The following is a 27,664-nucleotide window of genomic DNA, read 5'->3' as shown; positions in this document are numbered from 1 at the left end:
GTGAGATAGAAGTTTATACTTTGATGAATCACAGTTCATTAATAAGGATTCAAGAAATGAATGCTGACATGATATTGTAACTGTCCCTCATTATAAATGCTATATTGATTTTTGGTAATTCAAAACTTTACAGGTGCTCATTCATTATTTCATAAACAGGATAAAATATTATTACTCACAAATGTTTCTTCATACCTTATACTCATAATAGATTATACTTTTTAAAATATCTCAAGACTTCAAGTCCCAGTGAAATTTCTAGCATACTGTCACTTTGCCATTAAGGGGTGGATCCTACATCTCCTCCTCTTGACACTGGATGGTAATAAAATAGGGGAAGTGACACTGTGTTGTCCAAGTTTAGTCATCAAAGATACATAGCTTTTGTCTGGATCTTGCTCTGGATAGTTGCCAATGGAAGCCAGCCATAGTACTTTGAGGAGACTCATCCCCCAGAGTGATACCCAGAGAAAGGAGCAGAAGGCACAAACTTTCTGCCAGGCCTGAGATTCACTTAAGAACCATTCACTATCAGTCACATAACCACACCCTGTGATTCATCTACCTGTATTATACATAGGTAGAGTAGATAGACAGGTATACAGTATACATGGATATAGATATCTGTAGTGTAGATAAATGAACAAAATGCAAAGATTGTTGCTTGGATCATATACTCTCGTTACTGCTTTTAAAAGATAATCACAATTAATGAAAACGTGAATGAAAACATTCATAGGAATAAATCTTTCACTGTAGAGGATATCCTTGTAATGTGAGGGTACCTTCCAGGGAAGCCCAAGTGAAGTGGTCTGTTAGTTCTTAGATCAGAGGTAGTTCAATTATGAATGAAGTATATTAAAATATAAATGTATACAAATTGACTTAAATATCTTAAAAAATCACACTTTTATCTATTTTATAAATATCATGTAATATTATAATTCAAAAAGCACTGTTCTCATTTCCAAATCAACTACTCCAATGATTTCATTACAAAACATATTGAAAATTATGTAGTATCTTCCTTCCTTCCTTCCTTCCTTCCTTCCTTCCTTCCTTCCTTCCTTCCTTCCTTCCTTCCTTCCTCCTTCCTCCCTCTCTCCCTCCTTCCTTCCTTCCTTCCTTCCTTCCTTCCTTCCTTCCTTCCTTCCTTCCTTCCTCCCACCTCCCCTCCCTCCCTCCTGTCCTTCCTTCATGCTTTCCTTCTTTCCATGATTCCTTCTTTCCTTCCCTCCCTGCCTTTGTCCCTCCCCACTGCTCTTCACCCCCTCTCCTCATTCTCCTCCTCTGTTCTCATCCTTTTGTCCTGCCTCACCTCATTATGAGACAGTGTCTCAAATCATCTATACTTGTCTCAGAGTTGATACAAACTAAGGATGACCTTGAACTTTGGATTGCCTGCCTTCTCCTTCCATGTATTGGGCTTAGAGACTTACACCCCAGCAAGTGCTCTTACATGGTTCTGACGATCCAACCCAAGCCCCAGACTTGCTAAGCAAGTGCCTTACCAACTGAACTACACCTCTCTCCTTATTTTCTTTAGTTTTTTCATTTTTTTTATGTACAGTTAATACTGTTTTCCTTAAAATAAATATTTCTTGATATTTTCCCTAAATGAAAAAGTTTTCATAGAAATTATTAACCAAGAATTCATTTTCAATTAAGTGGCATATACTTGTATTGATTTCAAGCAAAGAAAATTGTTTTCCAAAGAATACATAAGGGTTGGGGCAGGGCGTACATTCCATGCTTATGTAGAAGCTCTTGTTCTTTATTCTGCTTGTGAGACACAGCTAGTTCCCAGTAGGATTGACAATACAATACAGTACAAAAAGCAGATATACATAATATCAGAGTAAAAAATATCACTGAGGAAATATCCAATGAGTATGTTATTTCCATCCATTTTATACAACAGTAGTGTGGATTTACTTGGAAATATTGGCAACATCTCACAGACATATTTACACATGTTCTTTAAAACAGAAACTTCATTGATTACTGTCATTTGTAATCATTAGGTTCAATAAACTCAGAAGGAGGGAAGGTTAGATTTTGTTTTAAAAAAATGTATTAAAATATCCAAAACAGCACATTAGAGAAATGATATGTGTCATAGAAATGAATATTTATGAATGACATAAAGTTGTATTAAAATGATTCTTTATATTCTTCTCATGAAAATATTTAGATATATGTCTCAAAAATGTCAAGATATAATTTATGTCATAAAACTCAGAAACAGCTCATGCTACTGTTAAATCATATTAGCAATGCCCTGCCTTGAAATGATCGACTGGGAGGTTCTGGAATTTCAAAAATAAAATAAGATAACAAAATCACCACATATGGATTTAGTTCTAACCTATTGCTCCTGACAGCATCTCCCAGGGTGTTGAATCAAGGAATGAAGATGAAAAGCGTTGTTTTTCAAAGGCAAATGCTTAACAGACTCATCCATACTGACATTATAAGTGGTTGGCACCGTTTTCCCATTGCATATAATGCATAAATGATAAATTTTTTCTTGTACTTGTATTATATTCTGAAACTTTGAAAGTGGCTCTTAAGCTGACAGAAAAATATCTAAAAATATATAAAACAAAATGCTGATACTACTGAATAAAGAGTATATTACCACTTCTTGTATTTATCAAAATTTATGACTAGAGCAAAATACTGTCACAAACTATTTCAAGGAACTATTAAGCTGCAGAGAACTCTGATATGATTCTGTTTTTGAAAATGACAGATAGATAAGTGACTAAGGTTTTTCTGGGCTATTGGTAGTTCACATATAAGAACACAAATGAGCTCAGAAATGTAATAATGATCAAAATGCCTCTCACTGTCCGAGTACCCAGGGAACGTGTACTTGCTCCTCATCTTGAATGCTTCTTGGGGTTTTAATGCTTCATACATAAGGATGCAGAGATGCCTTCTCTTCATGTATTGCAATACTGCCTTTCTGAGCCTCCATGCTTCAGAAATAAGTTATTTGTAGACCACTCTATGATTCCCTATATCTGTTTCTACCTTCCCTTCTTAGATTAGTCTTACTCATGCTCATTTCTGGGCCAATCTCTGTTGTGTCATTTGCACTTGCTGAAACTTAGCTCAGTGTTTGTAACCCAATTTACAAGTGCTTTAGATACCTCTAAGCCCATGACACATGCAGACATTTTATAGACTCATTGAAGCCAAAGTTGAGGATACACATCTGTAAAGCCAATTCTTGGTAGACGGGAGTTCACAGAAACAAGAGTTTCTCTTCCCCAGCAGCTTCCTCTTAGGGCAAGGGATAAACTACTCCTATTACAACAGCTTCTCTTACTCTACTTCTACTCACAGCAAGGGCTAAAACTACTCTTATTCTACTTCTGGCTTCTACCTAGGGCAAGGGCTAAACAAACACTCCTCCCTACTCGCTCTGACTCACCTCCTTCTAGCCCCATCCACCGCATCCAATCAGAATTCACCCACGCTCCAGGCAGGAGCTCAGGTCGGCCACCTATAGACTGACAGGTCCAGATCACGAGGAACAGTCCAGCCTGGCAGGCAGCCCACGCATGCAGCCTCACTGTGCATCCTCGGGCAAGGCAGTAAACAAGTGGGTTTCATGGGGCCTGTAGCCGCATCCACTTCCCACAGGATACAACTTTGGCACATACTTGAGAAAGGCCTTGATCAGAGGAGGCATTATGTACAGTGTCTAACTCTGTCATCTCCTTCCAATGTGGTAGCACACACAGCACCTTTCTTCCAGTAATGAAAACAAAAAACAAAAAACAAAAACAAAACAAGTACCACAGTGTTACCCAAGAAAACCCACTACATCTAGTTGGGGGGTATTTGTGCCTTATTGAATAGAAGCTCTTCTTAGAACATACAGAACTGGTATAACAGGTTCCTAAAAGCAAGTGGTCAGCATAAACTAAACACCACGCACCTTTGCAAAATTTTGGATAGGTGAATTATATTTACCAATACTTGAAAACTGACCAGGAATCCATGTCAACATAGAGTATCCTTTTTAAAGAGATTATCTCAGGCCTGCTATGGCTTTCATAATAAGAGATGGTGCTCTAAACAATCTAGTTCTGAAAGAGTGATGCTGCTGCTTCTGCTGCTGCTGCTCAGTGCTCCTGTGCTTATAGACTTCCTTTGAAGCTGTGTCTGCTCTAATTTTACTACTTCATACTCCTGGAAACTAGATACAATTTGAAATGGTTTGTTTAAAAATTATTCCATGGCTCCTGTCTACAAGCACAACATAGCATCAGTATTTGTGTCAGAGTTTGTTGCCTAGCATTGCTGTCTCTGAGAAACTCTATTAGCAGCTGACTGAGAGAGGTGCAGATACTGACAGCTAGCTGATCATCGGACTGGGGTCAGGAACATTTATGGAAGAGTTAGGGGAAGAATTGAAGGAGCTGAAAGGGATGGCAACCACTTTGGAAAACCAACAGCTAATTAAATCGGATCACTGGAAACTAACCCGGACCCCTGGGAGCTCCCAGAAATTAAGCTACCAACTATGAGCATACATGGATTGTAGCAGAGGAATAGCTTGACTAGCCTCAGTGGGAGAGGATGTGCCTAAACCTGTAGAGACTTGGTGCCCCAGGGAACCGAGATGTGTATGGGTGAGGTGGGGGAGCGCCCTCTCAGAGGGAAATGGGAGGGGGAATGGCATGAAGAATTCTTGGAGTGGGACTGAGAAGGGGAGGTGTCATGGTTTGAATGTGCTTGGCCCAGAGAGTGGTATTATTTGGAGAGGTGGACTTTTTGGAATAGGTATGTCACTATTGGCATGGGTTCTAAGACCTCATCCTTGCTGCCTGGAAGTCACTATTCCCCGACTGGCCTTCAGATGAAGATGTAGACCTCTCAGTTCCTCCTGTACCATGTCTGCCTGGATGCTGCCAAGTTACTATCTTGATGATAATGGACTGTGAACCTCTGAACATGTAACCCAACCCCAGTTAAATATCCTTATAAAAGTTGCCTTGGCCATGGTGTCTGTTCACAGCAGTAAAACCCTATGTAAGACAGGGGGCAAAATTTGGAATGTAAATAAATAACACAACTAATAAAAATACTAAAAAAAATAAAATTAATGGAAGCTGAAGAGAAAGCTCAATGTTAAAGAACTCTAGATTCTCTTCCAGAGGACTAGGGTTTGACTCTTTGTTTTTACATGCAGCTAAGGACCTTTTGGAACTCCACTTCTAGGTGATATGACACCCTTCTGGCCTTCCAGAGCACCAGATACACACATGGTTTATAGACATCCATGCAAGCACAACAGTCATACACATAAAATAAAAGTAAATACATTTAAAAACATTAAAAATCTGGTGGCACATGCCTTTAATCCCAGCACTTGGGAGGCAGAGGCAGATGGATTTCTGAGTTTGAGGCCAGCCTGGTCTACAGAGTGAGTTCCAGGACAGCCAGGGCTATAGAGAGAAACCGTGTCTCAAAAAAACAAAAACAAAACAAAAACAAAAAAAAAAACAAAAACAAAAACAAACAAACAAAAAAAAAACACACACCAAACAAACAAACAAACAAACAAAAAAAACCCTTTAAATTATTTAAGGGATTATTAAATCTCTAATAAAAAATCCTCTTAGCACACTTTCTTCTTCATTCCTATTCTGATGGAATAGTCTACTCAACACTAATAACTCTTTACTTTCCAAGAAGTTTGCCTTCAGCATCATTAACAGGTACTTCATCCTTCTTTGTCACTGATAGTGCTCTACACACATGGTGGAGGAGTGTTCACATGGAGAATATCTCACTTCTACCAGTCTATTCTCATTGCGATTTCTCATAATGGAAAGTAGCAAGCTTGCTATTTTCTTTTGGAGCCAGTTATATAAATGAACACATATAACTTAAAAGACTTAAAAGACATCGGTTATCCAATACTGAGTTCATCTCTAAAAACATATGCATACAAGTAACATTATACAGGTTGGAAAGATAGTATTTGCTTATTTAATAGTGAAGAGAGAATGAGTGTGTGTATGTATATATCTAGATCTAGATCTAGATCTAGATCGAGATCGAGATCGAGATAGATAGAGAGAGAGAGAGAGAGAGAGAGAGAGAGAGAGAGAGAGATAGAGATAGATGTGTGTGTGTGTGTGTGTGTGTGTGTGTGTGTGTACAGAAATGGAGAAAATTAACATGAGAGAAAACAAGGTGTGTACACAAAAAGGTTTTGAGAAGAAAAAGAAGGGAAACTATGCAATTATTATTTAATTTCAAACCATAAAACAATGTATTAAAGCTATTGAAAATTAAAACAAGAACATTAACAATACCTTAATAAGCATCCAAACCCTGATGCTCCTTCCAACCTTATCACCAAGGGGCTGTTAATTTCAGTTGGAGAGCTGTTTCCATAAGGGTTCCACACAATGGGTGAAAATGAGAATTCATACAAATAGCCAAACAAACTCTAATAAGCTCTCTCAATTAGTATTTACCTGAGGGACTCGAACAATTTTAATGGAAAACCTGCTTAATAGCCATCTATTAAATAACCGATTTTCTTTATTTAAATTAAAATCTAACACAGGCTTAGTAACAAACAGGATTTATATACTGCAGTTTTATATATTGAGTTAATACAGGGGATGTTTATACTCACCAAATGTGAGTATTTCTTTGTTCTACTTTTCTTTAAGTTCTACTTTGGGGAATTTATTAAAGGGGACCATGTAAGTTTACATAAAAATAATGAACAAAATCAAGTCTTGACAGACTATATCAGATAGTATAGAGAGTCTGCCAGCAATGGATAGTTTTCTAGCAAAACAGGGCAACTTAATGAAAGATTTTTTTGTCCTTGTAAGACTCCTTCAGAGTTTTCTAGGCAGTATAATTTCACACAGTTCATCTTATACTATGTTAAATTGATTCTATGAAGATTATGGTCTTTTCTAGTTTAGGAGTAAAATTTGTGCTTCCTCAGCACTTTGCCTGCCCCCTTCCACTTGGTACTCACGATTCTTATGGCCCTGGAATGATTCTCTAGCAATTGCTCCCAATGTTATGATAAAAATCTTAAGAGGGACATTTATAATGCTCTCATTGTTCCTCTCTTCATCTCTAACAGACAGTCTGTCAGATAAGAATACACTTATGATAAAGACTCTACAGTAAAATGCATAAACAATATTTGCTTTGGGTTTAAACATGTTTCTACTGTCTCACAATACTTTTTCTCTCATTTAAGCTCATTTAGGATAGATTGAACTTAAATAACTAGAATACTAATGTTTCAAGTGGTTAACTTGCTGGGTGTTGTTCTGGAGGAGCTATGCATTACAAGGCTAAATTCTGTACCCTGATAGCTGGTTGCCCCAAGATGAGCAAATTCCCATATATTCTGGCCTTTTCTATGTAAATGTTGCTCTCTAATTTAAAGTTAATTGGCTAATAAAAGGCTAGATCCTGTGATTGGCAGAGAGAAAGAAAGGTAGGGGTGAGGATCAAGCAAGGGGTTTCAGGAGAGACCAGAAAAGGAAAAGGGAGATAGAGAGAGGAGAGGGCCTCCAGGAGAGGAGATAGATAATGAGCACATGGCCAGGTGAATTAGACCCTGAGGATAACCCAGGCAAGAATAAACCAGCAAGTAACAAGGGATATATGGCAGGGATGTGAGGCAGAATCGCTCATAACCTGCCCAATCTAGGCTTACAGCTTGTAAATAAAATACCAAGATTCTGTGTCTTTTATTCGATGTAGCCAAAATATATAATGTATTTTACACTACTTGTCATATATGTGAAGAATTAATAAAAACAATGTGATAACATCTGATTCTTCCTTTCTGCTTCGCCTTCCCTTTTTTCTAGATCATGTGTAAAGACACCAAAATGTATGAAACCGAGACTAAGTTTACAACAAAATCATGTTTATACTGGCATTATTAAGTATATTGGTTTATGAACAACTGCATGTATTAGTACTTGAACTTCAATGTATTAGGACATAGGGAAACAATTTTAAAACTTATGAGGAAGCAGTCAGGCAATGACATGATGCTTTGACTCTACACATGTTTTAGAATTTATTTTGGGGGGGGGTTTTTTTGAGAGTTTTTTTTTTAATTGAGCTTCTCAACAGGGGCTTAAATATTTATTTCTAAAAAATGTGTAATTCACTATATATATATGTGTGTGTGTGTATGTGTATACATATATATGCACACATATGTATTACATATACATACACATATATGTTTCATATATACATATGCACATACATATACATCTTATACATATACACATACATGTACATGTGCACATATGGCATGCACATACTACACACAAACACACATGCACTTGAATATAAATACACATAAACACGCACACACATATGTGTGTATATGTACATATACATGTATATACATATATATGTATATTTATAAGAAATAAATACATTATACTCTAAATATATTCTAATTTGATATGGGATAAGGAATGGTGGTAGAAAAATATGAGAAATATTTGTTCTCTATAATTCAAATATTGTTTTTTAAGGGTAGAAGAAGTGGTGTGAACAAAAGCACTGGAATAAGCTACTAACATTTTAAGGGGGAAAAACTTAGAAAATATTTGTTGGTGTTGCCTGGCATGACAGCATACACAGTGTGGAGAATGCATGTTGTATGTCCATATCCAAGACTACAATGATGATGCACAATGGAATATCGGAAAACATTTCCAGAAACAATTCGGATTCATTGCACATTTGATTTTTAGGAGCTTTTTAGTCATTTAGCATTCAAAAGTCTTTTATTATGGCCAAATTTATGGCTTCTAAATTCAGTTATTTGATCTCAGATTGCCTAGCTGGGCTATAGACTTCTAATCTTCTACAGTATGACTGGTTTTCAAAACAGCATTGTGGGAATGTTGAAAAGAACCATGTAAAAATAGCTAAGAATTTTCTACATATGAAAAACCTTTTAAAGTGGGAATTTTTGAAGGTTTAAAACCTGGAAAGTACTTTGAGAGTGAACAAAGGGACAAAATAAATCAAGTTCAAGTTGTCAACTTATCCTTTTAATGGTGTCCCAAAGGGAGATACAGGTCATGGCACTTGCCACAGTGACTATATTCTAGAGGTTCTTGTGCCTTTTGAAATATCAATATGTTTAAAGCATTTAAGCAGCCTTAACAATGCTGTGTCATTCACATGTCTCCTGGTATGTCAAATTTGATTTCCGTATGAAGGAAAGGGATAGAAAGGAGAGAAGAAGGAAGGAATCTCATTGCTTTGTATTCTCACCTAAAATGTCATAAATCTCCCTATGTAAAATTAAAATAAAATATTGGAAATAAATGACATTCTAATTTTTAGCAAATAATTGTCTATGGATATTAAAATATTTTGTGTGGTAGGATAATGAGTGTGTGTTAATGTATGCTACTGTCAGTGTGTGCACACTACATCACACGTGTAGAACTCAGAATAAGCAAAGCCGTTGGTCATTACCCCCCACCTTGTTTGTGACATAATGTCCTGCTGTTCATTGTGGAATACAGAAGTCTATGTGTCTTGTCTGCTTTTAAATGCACCGGTCTCTGGTCTGTGTCTCCATTTTCACTGTAGGAATTCTGGGATTGCAAATGTGTGCTACTGAGTCTGGATTAACATGGGCTCTGGGAATCTGTATACAGGTCTTCCTCTTTGTGTAGCAAGTGCTTTAATCTCCAAGTTATCTCACCAACCACAATATGTTGGTTTAATAAAAAATGCACAAATTTGCAGTTGTTTGATTTCCATCAATAGTTTGTACTACAGAGCATAGTAAAAAATTGACTAAGCAAAGAGTTAACATGTGGACTACAAGAAAATATTTGTGAACTCTTCGTTAAACAAAGAATAGTATAGAGAATTCAAACAACAGAAAGAAAAATCCCATTCAAATGGGCAGTTAATCTGAATAGACAGTATTCAAAAGGAAGACCTATGGATGGACATCAAGAGTAAGAAAATTTGAAAGTACCTACCGTAAGAAAAATGTACACAGCAACTACAACAGGATGCAACTTTACCCCATTTAGGATGAACATTTTCAAAAATGCATAATGAAATTGGTTAGACTTAAGAGTACTAGGCAACCTCAGAAATTTGGAGAGAATATAAATTAATATACCTCTTAGAGCAATGACTATAGAGTAGAGAAGCCACTTTTCTTTCTGATGGAACAAAATGACTGTAGAGGAGTGATTTAAGGAAGAAAGGGTTCAATCTCACTAACAGTTTGAGGGGAACATGGCTTCAGGCAAGAGATACATGACTTTGGAAGTAAGGGGCTGGCTAGTCAACATTGTATCAGTGCTCTGGAAGCTGAGAAACATAAATGCTAGTACACAGTTATCTTCTCCTTTTAATTTAGTTCAGGACCAAGTCCTTGAAATGGTGCCACCTGCATTTAGGGTGGGCCTTTCCACATCAATTAACCTAATTAAGTAATTCCTCAGAGGTATTCCCAGAGGCTCCACTCCTAGGTGACATCAATATGAACTATCATATAGATATTCCAAAAAATGTAGAAGCAGAAAGGCCATATGGCTGCACATTCCCCTTCCTGGATACATATCCAGAGGAAGTGATTTCCTTTCTCTGTGTAGAGCAGCAGTTATTTACAATGTATAGATGGATAGCTAAAGAAAATACTGAATAAGTGCACAATGAATATCATTCAGCAGCAGAACTGATGAACTCCTGGCACCTTTAGCAACATAGTTGAAAGGGTATGAGGCATATACTTTCAGTTACTGGAAAGAAGTTCTGCTCATTGTATTAAACTGAATGAAAAGTAGCCCCCATTGGCTGCTGTATTAAAACATTTTGTCCCTTGTGGTTAGTAGTACTATTTGTGTGTCTGCATGTGTGTGTGTGTGTGTGTATGTGTGTGTGTTATAGAACCTTTACATTGTATGGCCTTGCTGAAAGAAACACAAAAGTAGAGGTGGTTTGAAGGTTCACAGCACCCCCTTCTTTATGGCCCTTCTGTCTGCATCCTGTGTCAACTTGTGATGTGATCAGCCAGCCTATTGCTCCAGGGCATGCTGCTATGCTCTTATCACCATTATGAATCTTTTGGAAACACAGACAAAATAAACTCTTTTATCTATTGCTTATGATTATGTTATTTTATCGCCATAATAGCAAAGTAACTAACAACCTCACTTTGAGCACTATCTTTCTTAGGAGAGGGAAGATCACAAGCAAATCTCAGGTATTAAAATGTCTGAAGAAGAGGAGCTGGACAGTTTTGAAGAGTTATATAATTTCCCCCATGAAGCATATGACTTGAGATGAATGTTTCATAACTGTGGAAAAAGAGAAATTATGACCATTCCCAGATCCAGGCAAAACACTAAATTTTGCAAACTAGAATTAGCTGGGCATAATTATAGTCAAATAATGTTAAAGTAGCAAGACATGAAGTTTATAGGATAGAAAAAGGTGAGATTAGAGATAGCTCTCTCCTTTCTAAGGACTAATTTCTGAACAAATAGAAAACTATGGAAAGTGGTTATGACATCAATTTAGATGCAATAAGAACTATATTCTAAATAAAATTTATATAGGTTGCAAATAAATAAAAAAGATTCTATTTTTAAATGTTATGATTGTATTTATAGAAAATTTTAAGAATAATAGAGTTCAACAAAATTTCAAGGCATAGAATCAATAAGGAAAATCTCATTATACTTCAATGTAGCAAGAATGAACATATGAAAAGGGAAATATAATAGATCATAATATCTCCACAGGAAATACAATTTAGGCATAAACCCAATAAAAACATGTACAGTATCTGGATCTTAAAAGTTACAAAATTCCCGTAAAAGATAAAAATCAAAATAAGTGGGGAAACACCCAGTATAGGAAGCCTGCCAATTCTCCAAAGTTGATTTATAGATGTAATAAAATTCCTGTTAAAAAAAACCACCCTGATATTTTTGCACATTCAGACATTTATTATAAAATTTACTAAAAAGAAGGAAGGGCAGACAACAAATAAAACAATTTAGAAAAACAATCTAAAGTAGTCTGAATTTTTTCCCACCTGGTATTAAGAATTATTGTATAATTATAGTAATCAAAAGAGGTGGGATGTTAGTGGTTGATACAGACACAGAGATGAACAAACCAGGATAGAAAAATAGAAACAGATCCACTAGAAACATTCAAGGGTGTTCTGACAAAGCTTAAAAAATGTATCAGTGGTGGGAAGAACACCAGACATTTCAATAAAAAATACAACTGTTGTTTCAGTGATTTGAGAACAAAAGAGATGTCAAAAGAAAAATATTAGAATGAAACTGATTTTATGTAAAAATTAAGTGGGAAAAAAGGTTATAAGTTTGATTTTAAAATATAAAATATAAAGTGCTCAGAAAATATAGAGAAAATATTAAGGAATATTAATTCCTTGAAGGCAGCAGTGTAACTAAAAAAAAAAGTTTTTAAATTGAGTTTCACCAAAATTAAAACTTTTGCATTATTATAGACTCATGAAAAAGATTCAAAACAAGCTACACAGAAGAAAAAACTGAAAACAAGGTATCAGATGCAGGAAAACTGATTAGAATATAAATACTGTTCAAAGTAAACATATAAGAGCAATCAAATTTAAAATGGAGAATGACAAGGAAGGGCACACCATTTAAATGCAGAATATGTACAGATGACAAATAAACACAAAACACCTTCCATAAAATCAGTCATTAAGAAATTAAAAGTGAAACTGTAATGAAATACAAATGATAATCATTGTAGACCAGTAGTGAATGTGGGATGATCAGATTTGAATCATGAATATATTGCTACAGTAAGGGGGAAATCCAGCGCTAACTGGATCCCAGTCCAATTTGCTTATGTAGGGTGAAGCATCTTAAAGTGAGGATGGGGGTGGAGGATGCTGGAGAAGCAAAGGCTTGACTGAAGGAGGGGAGTACAAAATCACTAAACCATGGAAGGACTGGAATGAGCCCTGTATGATGCGGTGCTCAAACAACTGGTGCTCATGCAGCTTAGCTCTGTGTGTGCTCAGGTTGGGAGGCACTCTTAGCATCTTCTGGATTGACTGGATCAATTCCTTTATCAGCCTTAAGTATTCTCCCATTAGGCGATCTCAAGAAGTTATTCTAGGTAGCATTCTCAAAGAGATAAGTGGCAGAGAACAGATTAGTGGGTGGATTATCAGAGCTATAGGGTGGGTTGGTGTCTTATGCTTATAAAAGGGAATCCTTGTTTTTGATGTTCTTCATGCCTATTATGGTGGATCAACTAAAGCTAGAACTAAGGATAGATGCAAAAGTCAGTGTTTGTAAATCTGATAGATTTTAAATGGGTTAGTAGATTACATTTTCTGTACTTAGAAAGTTTGTGTTCCCCGAATTCCTATGTTGAAATACACTCCACAATGAGGTAGCAATAGTATTTGGAGGTTTTGGGAAACTATTTCACAATGAAAGTAATGATTACACCAGACATTTCAAGGTTGGGATTAAGCCCAAGAGGGATGTCTTCTCCTCCTACTACAGGAGACAACATTAGGTGTGAATGCCTGATAACAGAAAAGAAAGACTCACTACATATCAATACACTTGACCTTCCAAAACTACTGGCCACTTGACCTTGGATTTCTGGCTTCTAGAACTGTGAGACACAAATATATGTTTTCATAAATTTCCCAGTTTGTGACTGTTCAAATGGATTCAGAGGATATGAGTGTTACCTTCTGGCTGTGGTTTAATAGGATTTGAAGTGATGATACCTTTAGGGGAAGTAGATGATAGTTATAAGGAACCCATACCTATATACCTATACCTATACCTATACCTATACCTATACCTATACCTATACCTATACCTATACCTATACCTATACCTATACCTATACCTATACCTATACCTATACCTATACCTATTCTTCACTGGTCTTAAGATTGTTCTTAACAACAACACCTCTAAATACCATGGAAGAATGAATTGGTAGTGAGAATGGGATGGATAGTCAGACATACTGGGTCACTGTGTGTCTGCTAGGGGAAGTAATAAAGGAATGAGTGCCATCAGGGCCCTTTCCTGGTCTTCACTTATCAGGAGAGGAAAGGAGAAACTGATATGATTAGGAGATGGTAGTGAATTCAGTTTTATTGTGCTGAGTTTTCTTTTGCTGCCCATTTAATCAATGTGGTATAGGATGCAGGATGGGAAGGCAATGAGGATGACCTGGATTCTTGGGAAAGGGAAGGGAAACACACGCACTCTGGTGGGTTTTCAATCTCTGTATGTTTCAATGAACGACTGAAAATTAAAATGTCAGGTACTTGCCTGTTGGGAGAGGGAGATATGCTTTATTCAGAGATAAAAGCAAGTATGATGTCTGTGGGAATTTCATGCACAGCCTGGATAAGATGAATTGCGTGAGCATTAAAATAATAAAACAGCTAGTTTCCATGTTCTTAGTAAAACACATTGAAACTTGAAAATATTATCTTTCATTTTTACAACAGGGCTAAAATGTTTTGTTTTATTATCTGTATTTTTCATTCATAGATGTTAACTAGTTTGTTAAATAAAATCAAATAAGTAAACTATTTCCTGAGCAAGAATCTGAATATAGATATGTTTAACCTAAGCTTAAATCTAGGTAAGTTTAGTTCTCTGCACTGTGAGTAGCTGCTTGTGAAGAACGGGTTACAGTGCCTTCCAAAATTGGAGATGTTATATTTTCTAAGGCTTCTCATGAAGTTAAGTATTTATTTTATGTTTGTAAGTATTTGATCTGCCAGTGGAAAAGGTCTGCTTCAAAGTCTGTTCCATCCTTACAGGGTAGGATGATATAATGGGCTTTTCGTACCTATGCCTCCTACTTACTTGGATGGCATGCTTTCTTCATGTTGCCAAGGTGCCATCCTTTTTATTTGTGCTAGCTTATTTGTTTATAGCAATTGGAAGGTAATCCCCTCCTTTCAATTTGCTAGTTTTCAGCCTTGCAGGCCTCGCAAGCATCCTTCACTTGGCTAATACAAACAAACAAACAGCAGGTGTCCTAAACTTCCCTGGCACATTAGCTGCAGCCTTACTACCTACCAGCACTGGGATTCCTAACCCTGCACGGAGAACTAAGCGCAGTGAGCAAACATCCATCTTGACAGTTAAACCCATATATTATAGGGGATGTTTATCCCCATTCTTTGATGATTTTTCTATACTTTAAGTTCATAGGTTCTCTTTGAGCATTCATTTAAAGTGGGCACATCAAGCCTACAGTCGATTTCTTTACAGCAAATCACAACCCACTTTCTTTCTAAACAAAAGACAAAGCCTTGAAAAATAATTTTCATGTAGAAGTCAGTCTGCTCCTTCTAGTGAACTCCACTTTTCCAGTGGTCTTAATGGTTTTGCTGATCATGCTTTGGTACTTCCGATGTAATTTTTCAAAGACATTTCAATAGGAAACTCTGTACATCATATTCCATGTCCATCAGAATGCAGTCTGAAGCTTGAACAATGCGTGACATATAAACACTGAAAAGGTGGGTGGTCGCAGGAAATTTAAGGATGTTTACGTGATCAGATTCTCTGTTGAATCAGTAAATTTTTCTGATCCTTTGCCTTTCTAAAGCGGCAACCTTAGATGTAAATTTAACTTCTCGCCACTCCCGCCATCTAGTGGCCATGGTTGTTAAAAGCTTGGTTTTAAGGAAGACACTTAATGACTGGGGGCGGGGTACACGAAGACCAAAATCGGTTGGCCACTACAATTTTCCTGTCTCTCCTCACATCACTCACCCTTCACCCGGGCACCTTTTCTTTCTTCGGTCATTTTAGATATGGGCAGGGATGCGCAAAGGGCATGAAGAGACACACACTCTCAGAGACTCACGCCCCTGCACACTGACATTTAGAAAAGGGTCTAAATTCTCCTGTCATTTGCAAAGGACAGGGGGAAAGGAGTTGTGGCAAGAATTAACCAGGGGAGACTTGTGTGACTTTTCCAGCAAGTTGGACGGGTAATATATTAGCCTTAGTAACATTAATATCTGTTTTGAACACAAATAATTTTAAAAAAATAAATAAAGGAACGTGGGAGAATCACTTAAAAATTCTGTCGCGGAGCTTTGCAGGTTCTGCGACCCAGTCGCCCCCCAAAGGCAACCAATTCCTTCGCGTTCCGCTCTGTTCACCCTCCTTTCCAGCTTTTCTCGAATTTTGTTTTCTTTTTTCTTGCCCCCCTTTCCCACGCTCATCTGGAACCGGGGCTCCGGAGGCAGCAGTAAGCCACCGGTCCCCTTCCTCCTCTCTTCCATCAAACAGCCACGGCCGAATGCCTTGAAGCTTCCCTTTGTTCATCCGAGGCTCGCTCATCCCCGGGGTAGAACCACCTGGATGCTCTGCCTTGGTGACATTTGGCGTCGAGGCTGGTGGGTGGCTAGGGTGGAGCGAGAGGAGCCCGAGGGGGCGGGGGCGGAGAAAGGTCAAGGCGAGGGAAAGGCAGGAGACGCCTTTGCCTAACCTGCGTGGCGGGGCTTGCGTGCGGCTCTCGCTCTCTTCCCAGCTTATTTATCGATCGAACGGGCAGAGCTGCGCGCGGAGCTCGGGGGAGATGCGGGACCACCCACTGGCGGGGAAGCAGCGAGCAGCCCTCTCGCGCCCCCGCGCCGCTGAGCGCCTCCTGCCTCCTCGCCCGGACGCCAGCCCGCTCCCGCCTCGGTCCCGGCCCCACGCCGCCACCGCCCGCCCCGCAGCCCCGCAGCCCCGCAGTCCCGGCGCCCCGCAGCCCCGCAGCGCCCCGACCCCGGGGACGCCGGCCGCGCAGTAAGTTGGCAGGAGCGAGTGGCCTGGGCGGCTCGCCTCCCCCGCACCTTTTTGAACTTGTTGCTGTTGGCTCTGCTCGCCTGCGCCTGGCTTTTGGGAAGGTGACAAGGAGGAGGGAGGCACGGAGGGTGGGGGAAGGGGACGGAGAGCTCGCCAGAGCTTTATTTATGCTCCCCGGGAGCCTGGGATCTGGCTGCTCGGGAGCCGCTGGCTCTGCTTTTCCCTTTCCGGGTACAAGGCGACAGCAAAGTCTCTATGCAACTCAGCCCCGGTGCGCACTTTGCCAGGTATGTACCGCGGGCGAGGCGCGTTCTGCGCGGAGGCAGATGCTGCTGCCGCCACGGCGGCGGCGGCTGCCAGCTCCCGGGCTCTATAACTGTCACACTGCACCTGAGCTGAACTTGAACAGAGAGTGAAAGGGCCCATCGGGCAAACGCTCTCGGCTAGCGCAGAGGGTGTCAGTCGTCGTTGTGGGGGGAGAAAGAGCTCTAGACCGACGCCCCCCGCCGCGAGCCCTGCACTTCACCTCCATCTCTGCAAGCGCAGCGTGAGTACAGGCGGCCAGCGGACTCCAAGGGACGCGGGACAGCGGCTGTGACCGCATCTCCGGAGCTACAACAACAGGTCGTCTTTTTGAGACGCCTTTGGCGGGAAGGACCACTTCAGCAAAAGGGGAAGGTGAAAGGGTTCTTTCTTTTAAGAGACTACCACTGGTTGACTTTCCCTGTTTCCTCTCTCCTGCTCTATATACCGACCCCATATCTACCAGACTGTATCAGGGGAGAAGCGAAGACACCTGTTTGAAGCCAGGCTGTCTCTGAAGTCACCTGTACGTTTACATGTGCCAGGACCTGCCCTGGTCCAACTCTTGGCAGAGATTTGTTTAGGCTTTATGGAGAGAGATTTTTAGGTCACTGTATCTTTTTTTTTTTTTTTTCCTTAGTATTCCAAATACTTCTGTGAGGGAAACCTGACCTCCTTGAGTACTGTGACTTGACCTGCGCCACCTTGGAATAACGGTGTTCCTGTGAGCAGTGTTCCTTCCCCCAGTGTTTTGCCTGAGGTGAAGAAGTGGGGCATTTTCTTACTTTCATTGTGTTACTTTGGGTGACACCCTGCTCCCTCTTGTGACCTCCACTTCCAGACAACATGGCAGCCGGTGTTGCAGCATGGCTGCCCTTTGCCAGGGCAGCCGCCATTGGGTGGATGCCTGTTGCTTCCGGGCCTATGCCTGCGCCCCCAAGACAGGAGAGAAAAAGGACTCAGGACGCTCTGATCGTGCTGAACGTGAGTGGCACCCGTTTCCAGACATGGCAAGACACCCTGGAACGATACCCAGACACTCTGCTGGGCAGTTCCGAGAGAGACTTTTTCTACCACCCAGAGACCCAACAATACTTCTTTGACCGTGACCCGGACATCTTCCGCCACATCCTCAACTTCTACCGCACAGGGAAGCTTCACTATCCCCGCCATGAGTGCATCTCGGCTTATGATGAAGAACTGGCCTTCTTTGGCCTCATCCCAGAAATTATTGGCGACTGCTGTTATGAGGAGTACAAGGACCGCAGGCGGGAGAATGCGGAGCGCCTCCAGGATGATGCAGACACTGACAATACAGGAGAGAGTGCGCTGCCCACCATGACTGCTAGGCAGAGGGTCTGGCGGGCCTTTGAGAATCCCCACACCAGCACCATGGCCCTGGTGTTCTACTATGTGACTGGGTTCTTCATTGCCGTCTCAGTCATCGCGAATGTGGTGGAAACAGTTCCATGTGGGTCTAGCCCAGGGCACATAAAAGAACTGCCTTGTGGGGAGAGGTATGCGGTGGCCTTCTTCTGCTTGGATACCGCCTGTGTCATGATCTTCACGGTTGAGTACTTGCTTCGCCTGGCCGCAGCACCTAGTCGTTACCGTTTTGTGCGCAGTGTCATGAGTATCATCGACGTGGTGGCCATCCTACCCTATTACATTGGGCTGGTGATGACAGACAATGAGGATGTCAGTGGAGCCTTTGTCACACTCCGAGTCTTTCGAGTCTTCAGGATCTTTAAGTTTTCCCGCCACTCTCAAGGGCTGCGTATACTGGGGTACACCCTGAAGAGCTGTGCGTCAGAACTGGGCTTCTTGCTCTTTTCTCTCACAATGGCTATCATCATTTTCGCTACCGTTATGTTCTACGCAGAGAAGGGCTCTTCAGCAAGCAAGTTCACCAGCATCCCGGCAGCCTTCTGGTACACCATCGTCACCATGACAACACTGGGGTAGGTGCCTTTGTAGGAAATGGAATGGTAATTGGACATGAGTTGTGTTGATTATGAATCTCTTAAGGCTTCCTGATGCTTTAGAGTGACTACATTTTTTTCTCTGAATGAATTTATGAAAGTACTATTTAAAAAGTTTGGAAACAAATAATTTTGATCTGTGAAATGGGTATGGCAAAAACGATTGAAATTACTTGGGAGTTATAGGCAAATATTAATTACTGATACCATAAACTGACCAATATAGACTTAATAGACTAATTAATAGATGTGGATGATATGTCTTTCAACCTAAGAGCCCTGTCTAATTTTATATCATTATATAAATTGTAGATTTTCATTATGAGTAATGGGTTATACTTAGAATATCAGATTGGAAACAGGTCAACTATACAAAATATAATGTTTGGAAGTCCAGGTTTGTCTCTCTTTTTTTTTTTTTAAAGAAACATATGACTGTCATCACTAGAGTTTTCAGAAGCTATGGGTCCCATCAGTCAAAGAGTCTGCAGATGGTCCATCAACTACACTTGGAAGGCAGAGGAGTGTCTGTGAAATTATTGGCCATCATAGGCCAGTTGCAGTGTACAATTTTGGGTTCTGAATTTCTTCTAGAATTCTTCTCTTCCTTCTTTTATTTGAGGGCATGAAGTTTTACAAACCAAAGGAATCTATTCTGAATTCCTGTTGTCTGAAACAGACTTTTCAGGAAAGAATTAGTATTTATTTAGATGTTATAAAGAATGCCGTGGAGTGATTACTGATGTTCCTCAAACTGCAGACAAGGAGCAGCACTTGCCAGAGGAGAAAAACTAATAAAATAAACTAGAAAGAGAGGGCTCCTTTGTAGAGTTCTTAGAACATCCTTGGAGAGGTATCACAGTTGCTCCTTTAGCTTCGTTGCTGCCTTTCTTGCCTAGGTAATCAGCGTAAGAAGGATTTGGTAAGGACTACAGGAAAAAAAAAAGTTATTCCCAAGGCTGTATTTTCAGCTTTGTGTTTCTGGCTCATTTAATTGGCTTCTTTAAATGACATTGTGGTTAAAGTCAACTTAATTTTATTGGCCATATTGTGCTGAACAGAATTTCTCGTGTTATATGGCCAACTAGTGGAATATGTTTTTATGAGGGGAAATTTCTGGCTGAGTTAATGAAGAGACTGGCTGAAGTAAAATATAGTGCTTTGGATTTTGATTAAGCCTCCCATATCTTTGAGGGTGTAATTATAGCTTTTAAAGGTGAAGGAACAGAACATGATTCCTTCTGCCTTCATTCCCCTTTATTCTGCTGGTCGTTTTGTGACAGATAAGAGAGGATGCGGCAGATTATTACAGGTGCTTACCCTTTCTCCAAAGAGTTATGCTTATTTTTTTGTTCTGTCTCTGTATTATGTTGAATCATGCAAGGACAATCAGGTAGTGAGGATTGCTGTCATCATTTCACATCTGAGCCATCCTAAAGAAGATCTCTGTTAAGAAGAAAACAAAGGAGGAGCTATGGAGAGGCAATACCCTTTACAAAATGTGGTGGTCTGCAGGATGTTTGTGAGGTCTCAGCGAGTCTTTTAACATTGCCTACTGTCTAGGTGATCGAATGGAGGCATTGTTACAAGAAATGGAGACAAATTTCTAATTTTAAGGAGCTGAAATTCTAAACATGAGAAGTTAATGTTAATATTCATTTCTGGAGATGGCTTGCAATTCTTACTCTATCTTGAAATGTATGCTACTTTCTGAAAAAAAAATGGGGCTGTGTTACTGTTACTGCTCACAAGCATGCTCTTGTGGATGATTTAAGAAAGCACGTTGAAATACTTGAGCAGCACCTAAGCAATTGATTTCATTTGTTTGTCATACAGGGGAGCAAATAAGAACAGTTAAATATATGAACTTTCTAGAACTTGGAAGCAGTAAGGGGGTTGATTTTTAAGAATTTCAGTTTCACTGAAGTTGAATTTTTATTCTTTTTTAATGAAATTAAGCTAATTAATGATTCAGATTGAAAAAAAAAACAACAGTCAGGCTTTTACTATGTAGAAGCAATAAAAGTATGCTTTATATAATACATGAAACTGTCTTAAAGGAATATCTACAGTCCCTTTTCTAAAGTTTATAGTATTTTAATTGCCTGGACAAATAGACTCTTAAATGCCTTGTCTTTTTGGTGTCTTATTGTTAGAAGCCTTGCGGCTCTGTGCTATTTAAGAATGGAAGAGATGTAGCATAACTGTCTGTGACTTTGTCTTGTGTGCTGCAACTTTAGAAGGTTAAGTATAAACTTTCCAGAAAATATGCAGTAGTTTTAGCAGTTGTCAAGCTGTGACTGATAGATGCTCAGGACTTTTTTACCAGACTTCCTATATTCTCTTTATGTGGCTATTATTTTTAATGAAGCTAATATTTATTAATTGATGATATCAGATGTGAAATTAATATCCCACATGATTTTATCAGAAGTGCCACCTGATATGAATACTGTTTTCATGAGAAGAAAAGTAACCAACTACACCCTGATTCAGGTCTGACAGAATCAACTTGTACTGCTGAGGTCATTTTAGAGGATGTCCCGTGGGTTTTGGCTTTGAAGGCCTCAGTGTGTCTATCTTGGGACTAATGTATTTATATAGTGTTCTCAAATATTAGCTTTTTCATAGACTATAATAGACTATGCTTACTAGGTAAGGATCTAATCTGCCAGTAAAAAGAACATAGTTTTAAGGATACTCATCTTGTATGAGTAAACTTACAAAACATTGAAAAATATTAACAAAAGAATATAAGAGGAAACCTTTTTAAATGCTTAGACTGAGTGATATGTGTACCAGTCCTTTCATCTCACCCCTCCGTTTTTGAGCATATTTATTTGCTGACAAAGGACCAGGGAACCACTTCCCTGCCCTCCCCTTGTAATTCCCTTTCCAAAATGTAGAGTCTATTGCTTTGAATTATCTGAGACTAGAAAGAACCCATAGAATCTTTGGTCAGGGTTTGGGACAGCATATCCAGTTGATGTATTTTTCTCAGGTGGAAGTGCTTGCATAATGATAAAATTTTGGAGATTTCTAAGTATTTTCTAATGACCACCAGAAATTGAATTGCAAACATGGTTCAGTGGAGTTGAGCCCTGGCTTGCACTCTTCATGCTCACAACTTTTGCATGGAAGAGGTCCCAGGTGGCTCAGTAAATCCTTGGGAACTTAATATTATGTTAGGCCAAATTTGTGTTCCCAGTCATGTTTCCTAACCATATTGCTCATAGCATGAAGCTCAAGGAGTTCAGAAATACCGTTCTGTTTCTGTGGTTCGTTCCACTTCTTTAACCATAAAACCTAATTGTTTTCTTCAAAGGTTTTTTTTTTTTTAATATGGGAATAAAAATGGCTGTGTGATATTTCTATAAACCTTGAACATAAAAATCAAATGCTGTAAATATTTTGATCTCTGAACAAACTTGAAAAAGCTAAAACATTGATATGCTCACTGGAAGGAAAAAATAAAGTAGAATTACAGCTTTGGTCATAGATAATGATGTGGTGGTCTATTTCTAAAGCTTTAAAAGAGCAAAAAAATGCCCACCCTTCCTGTATTTCAATTTTAATAGTTCTAGTGAATTATAATTTTTGGTTGTTTTCTGAGACAAGGTCTGATGGAGATCAGGATGGTTTTGAACCCAGTGTACAGCTGAAACTAGCCTTGAACTCTTGATTGACCTGCTTGCACATCCCAAATTTTAGATTCTAGGCATATGCCATCATTCTCAGTTTGTAAATTTTGCTTGTGAGAAACAACAACAGAACAAATGCAAGACTAGTTAGAAGTTAATCCAGTGGTAAAAGCTGCTTAACAAAAGAGAATATTGCATTTTTGTCTCAGTATCAAATGAAAAGTAAAAAGCAATGTAATTTTATTACAAATTATCTCACAAATCATTTTTTCTTAGAAAGGCATAATTTAAGAGTTTATTACACATATATGATCATATCCACCAAGTAGGATAGTTTGAGAAATATGCATTTAAATAAAAGACTGAAGATTCCATTTTTGCGTCTGGGGGACTTCTAGGATAGCATTTGAAATGTAAATGAAGAAAATACCTAATTTAAAAAATTATGAAAAAAAAAGATAAGTTCTCATTGGCTATTTCTGATTTACCTAAAACTTGCTATGTAAACCATGATGTCCTCAAAGTCTTAGATATGTACATTTAAATAGCATCCTCCTATTACCTAGTACTATGTAGGTAATATAGATTTGGGGAATGCTGGGAGGATAATTTGCAAAATTTGTTATTTACAAACTTCCAGTTTTCTCAGTTCTTCCGAGAAATGAGTGTAATCATAGTATCTTGTGTGGTTTTCTCTACACAAATACTGCTAATGTGTGGACCTGTAAATCTTTAGAGGTGAGAGGCACACACATTTTTTTTCTGGTGAAGAAAAATACTCCGGATAACACTCATTTTTATTTTGGTATGCCTTTGTATTCATATAAAGTTCTTTATAGGGAATTATCAGACTGTTGACATGGAGTTTTAGAGAAATACAGAGAAGCAAGATACACACACACACACATACACACACACACACATATATATATATTCGCTCTTAAGGATCAAAGAAAAATCATAAAATGTTTCATTATATTATAATCTTTAATTTGATTTAGAAATAGTATCAGATTACGTTTTTCAAATTATATATTTTAGCATCTAAAATGTGCATCTTCAGTTTCCACTTGATTTCCAGACAGAAGTGTGCCAGAAAAAAATATGTGTGCTAGAAGGGGGGCTGTTCTTTTGTTCGTCTCAGTTCCTTTTGACTTATTAAATACTTACTTTATTTTTAGAATTAAATCACTTATTTCTGTGTTTCCCCCTTCTCTAAGTGTGTGTCTGAATGTGTTGGTTTGTGTGTGTGTGCGCGCGCGTGTGTGCTTACATTAGGAGGCCAGAGGTTGATACCAGCTGTCTTCCTTTTGGGTCCTTCACTTTGGTTTTTCAGACAGGGTCTCTCTGAAGAAGGATCTTGCAATTTGGCTCCACATGGTGAGCCACTGAGTTCCAGGAATCTTATCTTCACCTCTGCAGCCCTGACATTATGAATACTTCTACATGAATTTAATTTATATTGGATCTTGGGGTTCAAGTTGTCCATGCTTGCAGGACAAGCACTTGTCTTCCTTACATTTGTTTGGGGAGATGCTTCTGAAGCTCAAATCTCCTTTCCTTTATATTTTCCATTTTGTTGTAGTCCAGGATGACCTCTGACTCAGAAGGGAGCTAGCTAAAGATGGCCTTGAAATCCTGATCCTTTTGTTTCTATTGCCCATGGCCTGGGATTATAGACCCCTGCTACCATACAAAAGTTTTACTGCCTGGTTTCTCAATCCCTAGAGGAAGATGTGCTTTTTTATTGAAAGTCTGTCATTTTGTATATATGAGAATTTTGTAGATTGCCCATAAATGAAATAACGAAATTGTAGTGGTAATTTTTGAAATTTCAGCTTTTTTACTTTTTTAATCCTGAAAATTCCAAATGTGTCTAAAAATGTGTTGTAATAATTATTTAGGGCTCACTTCACTAGGTGAATATGCGAGTAGACTATTTATTGCATTAGTACAGTTCATCTTCCCACCCCAGTTATGAACTCTGCAACACACTGTTCATGTCTGTACCATCCCTGCTAGACTGTGTGGATTCCACTTCAGTCTTTGCCCTTATTTATCCAGCCCTGGGGTAGATCATGCCAACACCCAGTCACTATCATATGGCTGCAGATTCTCCTCTGGTGAACTTTTAGGCCATTTGGAGCAAACTAATTAATGATACCTGGCCTGATGCAAATGAAAATCAAGCAATTATGTTGCCTAGATTACCTTAAAAGAGTTGGCTTGTGAAAGCTTGAAAATGTGCACTTTACATTTTCTTTCTTTGAAAGAGTAAGAACAGTGAGGGGAACATTCACTGTGAAGGAGTATTGTTTTCCTATCAGAATACTAATAATTTACCCCCTCACACTCTATATATGTCTTACATTGTCTTCTGAACACAATAGTAACAATAGCAACAACACACATGCACACATTCATGTTGTTAGGTCTCAGGCTGCCCAACTGTCCAGAAATGAGTTCAACTTGTACTATAGGATTATTCCTGGAGGTTACATAAAAGCCAGTATTCCTCAGGAAATTGTGAAACCAGTTTCTGTCTGCCCAGAAAAGAGTTCTTTTCCTTACTACTGACAGAAGGCAGGTACGGCTGGCTACCTGTGGCATCAATCAGAGTACCAAACCCAATGCTGGCTGGCCTCCAGCGTTTCCCAGTATTACAAGGACTTACCATACATTTCGAAGTCCACAAACACATCCTAGACCTTCTCCTCTACTCCTCTACCCTAAGTCCTTCAGGTTCAAGGGCTGCGCTTTCTCCAGCTCACATCCTTCTGAAAGCCTGGCTCTTCTCACTGTTCTCTCTTGGTCCCTGCTCATTCTCATTCTCACTCATTATGCTGTTCTCTCTGCCTATCTCACTCTATCTATGACACTTTTCCACTCTCCTACTTCCCTACCTGGCCACTTTCAGTTGATTTATTTGTCTCTCTGCTCTAGACTCTTAGAGATGCCTCTCTCTGGTCTGACTGTCCTCTCTGTGTGTGTATCATTTACAATAAAAATGTTCCCTAACACTGGGATAGTCATGTTGGTAGGTTCTTTACTGTGGTTCCCTCACGTACATATATGTACTGCGTATCTATGTGTATAGATGAAGAAGAGGGTGGTAGAAAGAGAGGAGAGGGAGGGAAAAATGCAAAAAGGGACTGAGAAAGAGGTAGGCATTGCTTTCCCACTAGCTTCAGAAGCTAGATTTTGTGGGGGTGGGATATCATCTAATGCTGTTGCACTGAGGTGAATCCCAGGAGCAGGCCACTGTTTCTTCCTTTATGTGCACATTTGCAGGGCTCTTTGTTTCAGGGGCGTCTATCTGCCTGCCTCCTCACCTATAGCTTGCCCTTCTGAGACCCAGTCTTTACATGGGCCTTCATCAAACCTTGCCAGACTCCCTAGGCTGCATCATCTCTATTTGCAATTACATTTGAACCCAGTAAGTGGCATTTTGTATATGTTGTCTGGTTTGACTTCCTTCTTTCCTAACTAGATTCGGTGGCTTTTGAGCTGTGAGTGTATATTGAGTAAAGAGCAATTTTTCTCCATCAGTGCTCAAACGGAGAAAGTGATCTGGCCTAATATGTTGTTGATTGAAGAATGAGATAATAAAATGCTCCCCACAGAGAGACCCTTAAGGTGGAGGAGTCCTTCTCAACAGGCAAACTACACCAATCAGAGACAAATCTCTGCTTTGTTTAATGTCAAATTTATATATTTATTGTTTGAGATTTGGTCTTCTAATGTATCACAACACGACCTTTCTGTTTCCGTATCTCTCCTTTTATCCTCTCTCTCTCTCTCTCTCTCTCTCTCTCTCTCTCTCTCTCTCTCTCTCTCTCTCAACTCCCCATTCCCCCTCTCTCTTTCCCCCTCCTTCCATTTCTGCCTGCCTGTCTTTACCTTACTTTTCCCCCCTCCTCTTCCTATTTCTTTTAAACTGTGAATTACTACAAAATGTCTCTAGTTTATCACCTATCACTACTTCTTCTGCAAAGGTCTGAATGAATAGTTCTTTGTCCTTAATCTGCTTCCTCTACTGAAGACTAAGTAAATAGCAGATGCCCCTGAGAGGCAGAAAGGGATACATTCCATAACTCACTCTTACTCACCTGCATTTTAAAGCCCAGTTCAAATTTAAATATGAGCAGTTAAAGGAGCCCCTGCACTAAAAGGTTATCTTGATGTCTCTTTATCACTACAAGGTATTGTGTCTTTGACCAATTAGCACAAGCTGACCAGATTTTTTTCCATCCCAGTATATTGATTTACATAAAAGTAGTGAACTGCTGCCTGCAAGTGAAGTACACTATACATGCAGCTGTTATCTATAAAATAGTTCAGGTTCCCATGGCTTGGTCAAAACACTTGTGTAGTAAAGTGAAATTCACGTTCTAAGTAAGGGTTTAGTGTTGAACAGAGGGTAGAACTGGGAGGCTATGGGGCAGGAGAGTGGGATCAAAACACAATATATGGCATTCTCGAATTAATAAAAAATGTTTACAAAATTTAAAGTAGTAGTTCACAGTTGTAAGTGAGAATGTAGAGAACGTAGATGCATGTGATAACTTAGTATAATCAGTTTTGCCTTGGGAATTTTGACAAGAGTGTTATGTAAAGAAAACCTGAATCACAGCAAGTGTGGGGGGAGTAGAGAATGAGGTAACAGAAGTTCATAATGACAAAAAAATAACATTGAGCGAGTAGGAGGGAAGCTGAACCAATGTCAGATAGGATGCAAGGCTTTGTTCTAAATCTGAGAACGGTCCCTCACCCACCCTCCAGTAAAAGGCTCCAATTCACGTATGCTTCTCGTTTTCTTCTCCTCGAGGAATACCGACTGGTCACAGTGTTTTGGAAATTC

At 39.2% G+C, this 27,664-nt stretch overlaps 1 protein-coding gene across 1 annotated transcript in view; it reads left to right on the top strand.

Moving 5' to 3' along the window:
- The first annotated feature begins 18,026 nt into the window (after positions 1-18,026).
- Kcnd2 (potassium voltage-gated channel subfamily D member 2) overlaps positions 18,027-27,664 on the top strand; it is a 507,907-nt gene continuing 498,269 nt past the window's right edge. Inside the window, exon 1 of the mRNA XM_021165046.3 lies at positions 18,027-19,141. Within this exon, the coding sequence (XP_021020705.1) occupies positions 18,027-19,141 (1,115 nt within the window). The remainder of the gene's footprint in view (positions 19,142-27,664) is intronic.

Source organism: Mus caroli, unplaced genomic scaffold (genome assembly GCF_978045245.1).
Source record: "Mus caroli unplaced genomic scaffold, Mus_caroli_1 scaffold_7, whole genome shotgun sequence".
In the NCBI taxonomy this organism is placed as follows: Eukaryota; Metazoa; Chordata; class Mammalia; order Rodentia; family Muridae; genus Mus; species Mus caroli.
The sequence above is the reverse complement of the archived record's forward strand: the minus strand, read 5'-3'. Positions and strand labels throughout refer to the sequence as shown.